General features: G+C 35.7%; 1 protein-coding gene across 1 annotated transcript; it reads left to right on the forward strand.

The window, feature by feature from the left end:
• Window positions 1-2,313: 2,313 nt before the first annotated feature.
• Window positions 2,314-3,264, forward strand: Olfr1490 (olfactory receptor 1490). Its single transcript, NM_001011832.1, has one exon. The coding sequence runs from the start codon at window positions 2,314-2,316 to the stop codon at window positions 3,262-3,264; it is 951 nt and encodes a 316-aa protein (NP_001011832.1).
• Window positions 3,265-5,562: the final 2,298 nt, after the last annotated feature.

The following is a 5,562-nucleotide window of genomic DNA, read 5'->3' on the forward strand; positions in this document are numbered from 1 at the left end:
CAGGGATTTCTCCCTTCTAATATTGAAGTGAGAATGGGAAATTTAGTTGAATAATTGTACATAGAAAATGCCCTGATTTCCAGAAACTGTCTTAAAAATTCAAACGTCTGATGAATATTACACTAGCAATTTCTGAAGTCCCTTTCCCCATTAAAAGATTCATAGCACTGAGAACACATAATCTCTCACAGTTTCCTTGTGGATATTAAATAAGCTTCACTATTAAGGTGATACGAGTTTTCTGAATTTCAATAATATTCTCAGAAACTCATCATTCTAAAATGGACTTTATCAAAGCCCTCTATAATCAGACAAGTATTAGATGAACACTTTTATGTCTGCTTATTACAGTCACCAAAATAATATATTCTTAGCTAACAAGCTGTTTTTCATAATGCAGTACAAATATATACATATATGTATATAATTTTTCATAAGAATGCTGAAAATGAAAACATATTTTAATATGAAATAATTTTTTAAATTGAAGTAAAAATTACATTTTCAAAGAATGTTTACTTATACATTATGCAATTATTGTGTTTAAAACTTGTTCTCCATTTGAAACAGTGTTGCAGAAAGCTAGGATTATTAATAACGTAGGTGGCTGTTTTGAAACTTGCAAATGATAGGTCATATTTTATTAATTTTTATTCTTAATATTTATTCTTATAGATGTTTATTTTATAGTCTCACTTAAATTCATAATAATATTTTCAATTAAGTATAGTTATTATCCCAATTTTTCACATGAAGAAGCTGAAATTCAGAGAAGTTCCATATTTCCTTGCAATATAGACCAAGTTGGTAGAATTATACAAATCATGTTATTCACAATCAACATTGGTTTAATATTCATACAATACTATTCCACCTGATATTATACTAAAACCTGAAGAGTGTTAAGTATCATGAGCAATTACTTATAGCATTTTTGAAATTAATTAGAGAATTACAAAAATGAATGCAAAACAGGTCATTTCCTAGCTATAAGAATAAAGAAAGCTATAGATGTCCAGGTTGTGTTTGATGTTGACATGGTATTCTGTAGATTATATTTATGGTGAGAAAGGGTATTGGAAACAGTTTTCTTTAAGCAGACATATTGATCAATAGGCAAAAAATAAAATTTGGTTATTTGAAATAATTATAAAAACACATCCCATTGGTCTTCCTAAATACAAATTGATTTAAATAATTAATAATAATAATAATAATAATAATAATAATAATAATAATAATAATAATAATAAACATAGTGAGCACTTTGTGAGTTGTTCTTGCTCATTGAAATTTTTGGTGATTTTATGCTGGCATGTTTTTTTGCCTTTGGCTTTTAGGGAAAATAAATTTCCCCTCTGGATTACACATTTACTATAAGAAAAGGAAGGAAAGTCTGGAAAGATGCACTAGACTGGCCTTCTGCAGTTCTGTCCAAACTCACAGAAAACTTTCTAGGAACTCCAACAGTTTTGGTCATATTTTAATATATTAGGATGAAACCTAAGATTAAACAGAAATGTGCTGGCCTCATGCCTCTTTTGTTTGGCTAAGCCCAGAAAAACCAGAAAGTAGAACGATTCATTTATGCAGCTTATTTGAACCCCTGACAAGTCTAATTGATTTTGCCACATTATTATTTCTTTTACAGTAACATTTTTCCTTGCACCATTCTCTTTAGATTCTACATCTTGTGATGATATATGAGCATGTCGTTTATGTGTCACTTACTTAATGCCCCAGAATACAACAATCCATATAAGCAAAATCAATAAATGATAAATATATCAGTTAATAAATACTTGAAACCATTCCCTATCACACTTGGAGTGATTTTGATGCATGAATTCCTTGAGGCTTAATATGGGTTTACTGAAATTATTTTATTGGTATACTATGCTTTCTAAACATATTCTGAATATTCTTATTATCTCTGATGATTTTGGTTAATAGTCTCTCACTGCCAAACTATTTGCAGATAAAAATTAACGTGCAGAGAACAAATTTCATAAAAATTAAAAAATTAAAAAGTCAAGTCCAGTACAGGGGAACACCAGGGCCAAAAAGGGGGAGTGGGTGGGTAGGGGAGTGGGGGTGGGTGGGTATGGGGGACTTTTGGTATAGCATTGGAAATGTAAATGAGCTAAATACCTAATAAAAAATGGAAAAAAATTAAAAAAAAGTCAAGTCCTTATATGACTTGCATCTAAATCTAGCTTTGATTAGTAAAACTAAATCAGTTTCTATGAGGTAAATGACCAATTTGACAGATATTTTGTTTTTTGCACCCTAAAGAGAATGGCTGTGGATTCAATGACTTGGAAGAACCACTCATTGTTCATGGAATTTGTGTTCCTTGCCTATCCAAAACGTCCAGAGCTACGTATGCTCTGCTTCTTTGGAGTTAGCCTGGCTTATGGATTGATAATCTCTGGGAATATCCTTATTGTGGTCTCCATCCAGACTGAAACACGTCTACATACACCCATGTACTATTTCCTGGGCAGCCTCTCAGGGATAGAGCTATGTTACACTGCAGTGGTGGTACCACACATTTTGGCCAACAACTTTCAGTCTGAGAAGACCATTTCTCTGCTGAGCTGTGCCACTCAGATGGTTTTCCTCATTGGACTTGGTAGTGCTGATTGCTTCCTCCTGGCTATCATGGCCTATGACAGATATGTTGCCATCTGTCATCCTTTGCAGTACCCTCTCATCATGACTATAACACTTTGTGTTCGCTTGGTTGTGGCTTCTGTGGTCATTGGCTTGTTCCTGTCCTTACAGCTTGTGGTCTTTATCTTCTGTCTACCATTCTGTCAGGACAGGGGAATAGAGCACTTCTTTTGTGATGCTCCACCACTGATGCGTCTCGTGTGTGCCACAAGTCATATCCATGAGCTCTCTGTGCTAATGGCAGCCACACTAGCCATTGCTGTGCCTTTCTTTTTCATTGCCACCACCTATGCCTTGATAGTGGCTGCTGTGCTCAAACTCCACTCAGCAGCTGGCCGTCACAGGGCCTTCAACACTTGTTCTTCCCACCTCACTGTGGTATTGTTGCAGTATGGCTGCTGTGCCTTCATGTACTTGCGCCCCGTCTCCAGTTACCATCCCAAGCAAGATCAGTTTGTCTCCCTGGTATACACACTGGGTACACCATTCCTCAATCCCCTCATCTACACTCTGAGGAACAGTGAGATGAAAGGGGCCATAGGAAAAGTGCTTACCAGAAAGTATCTTTCATGGAAAATGATAGGATAGGAAAAAAATCCAAAGTTCAGTCCCAGCCAAAGCAAAACCCTGTGCCACTGCAAAAGTTTCGTCTCTGCTGATATTTAAATTGTGTTCACAGAATGAAAAGTCATAACATACCTAAATGTTTACCTATATGTGATAACATTCCTTAATATGTGCAACATTTGTACTGGTTGATAGGTCTTGTAAAAAATATCAGCATATACATGAGCAGAATTTAATGTAAAGTGGCAAGTGTGTGCTATTACATATTAGGGAAAACTTAGTTTATTCCATAAGTTTTATATTAAAAAGATAAGAAACAACACTATCTACAGTTCTTGGGAGTCATGGAATGTAAAATCAATAAAACAAGGTTGATTTCAGGGGACTACTATCATTAATGCACCTAAAACATAAGGAGAGATGCATTCTTAACAGAAACCAGTGAGAAACAGAGGCAAAAGGGAATTTATCTCAAGAATGGTAGTTTTTATTGGAGGAAACACACTTTTAACCAATAAGGTCTAAGAAGAGACACCTTGTAGAGAGAGATATTGAGGGCCACAACAAACAGAATCATTCAAGTTGTTTTGTTTTAGTATTAGATGTAAAATAAAAGTACATCATTGATTGAATATTCTCCAAAAAAGTGTTTCTTGATTACTAGTGATTTTTGCATTAGGAACATAAGTGAGCTTAGTCTTTATCTCTTTTTTGTGTGTTTGTTTTTTGTTTTGTTTTTTGTTGTTGTAGTTTTGGTTTTTTGACACAGGGTAGAATTCACTATGGTCCCCTGGCTGTCCTGGAACTCATTCTGTAGACCAGACTGACCTCAAACTCAGAAATCTACCTGCCTCTGCCTCCCAAGTGCTGGGATTAAAGGGGTGCACCACTACTGCCCGGCTAGTCTTTATCTTAAGATGGTATGTATCAGTGTTATCATTAAGTGATTTCAGTGTTTCTAAAATATCGATAATGCATGTAGCATATAATATCCTTGTCTGTAAACATAACCATTTTCTATCAGTCTTCAAAAGTATTTTCTTTTATAATAATAGAATAATCTCTCAGTAGAGAAATCCAGAGACTTTGCCCTCTATTTTCAGAAAACTAAGTATGTAAATAAATCCTACAGAGAATAATTTCTCTACAAGTATGGGACTTAGTTTGGGGCAGATCTAAGAGCTGGCAGAGTACTCAGTACGAATCAATTTTGTACTGACCATGTTTCTAAAGTGACTCCGCTTCCTTCCCTTTAAATGTGGAACTCTCTAGTCAATTTAAATAGGGGACTGGTGCTAACTACTTTGAATATGGTTTGCACTTTGGAGTACTGAAATGTGTTTAGGCAAAGAAAACAAACAACAAACAAAAAAACCCAACAACAACAACAAAAACATCTGATTGATGGAATGTTCCATATGACTTTGAAAAGAATGTACATCCTATAGACCAAAAAGGATATCCATAATTTTAGATTAGCTCATAGTATATGGTTTGGATTTTGTTTTCATTTGAGTGTTGGCCTGCTTCAAACTGGCTACCTTTCTGGCTCAGCCTGTAAAGGAATAGGAATATAGAAATGATACAATAATCCCTAGTAATTGTATAGCAATTATTTTCTATTCTTGGCATTGATCTCTATCAACGTTATTAATCACTTACTATTTTAAGCTGATATGTTAATCTGCTGACTCAAATTATAATTGACTTATATTTTTTAAAAGCTAAATGCTATTTAAATTGATGAATAGCACAATATATTCTCTTTTATAAACAGGTAACCTCCCACATGATAACCAAAGACTCATTAAATACACACACACACACACACACGCGCGCGCGCGCGTGCGCGCGCGCATACACCAACTAAAATTAATAAAAAGGCAAAATTAATCAGAAACTGTAATATAAAAACCATATGGGCAGAGAAAGGGGAGATAGGACTTGTGGAGACCACCTCCAGTGGATATGTACAGCCCATGGCTGAGGGATGGAGGCAACCACCCATCTCAAAGGTTTTTTTTTTTTTTTTAACACATAAATGTTCCTTCCCAAAGGATGAACAGGGGCCAAAAGAGAAATGAACAGAGACTGAAGGACGTGCCAACTGAGGAACAGCCCCCACCTCGGGGATGCATCAGGTCTGCAGACACCAAATGCAACACAGTTGCTGGGTTCAAGAAGAGCTTGTGGAGAGGAACCAAATGTGGCAGTTCCTGGGGAAGTCCAGCCAGCAGAGGCAGATGTTTGAAGCCAAATGCCAGACTGAACTCAAGGAAGCTGGGGGGAAGGGAGCTGACAGTAGGACTGGAGGAACAG

The sequence above is a fragment of the Mus musculus genome, chromosome 19, assembly GCF_000001635.26.
Source record: "Mus musculus strain C57BL/6J chromosome 19, GRCm38.p6 C57BL/6J".
Taxonomy (NCBI): domain Eukaryota; kingdom Metazoa; phylum Chordata; class Mammalia; order Rodentia; family Muridae; genus Mus; species Mus musculus.

Excerpts from the sequence above, each read along its gene's own strand:
- Olfr1490 (NM_001011832.1), top strand. The coding sequence starts at position 2,314 with ATGACTTGGAAGAACCACTCATTGTTCATGGAATTTGTGTTCCTTGCC.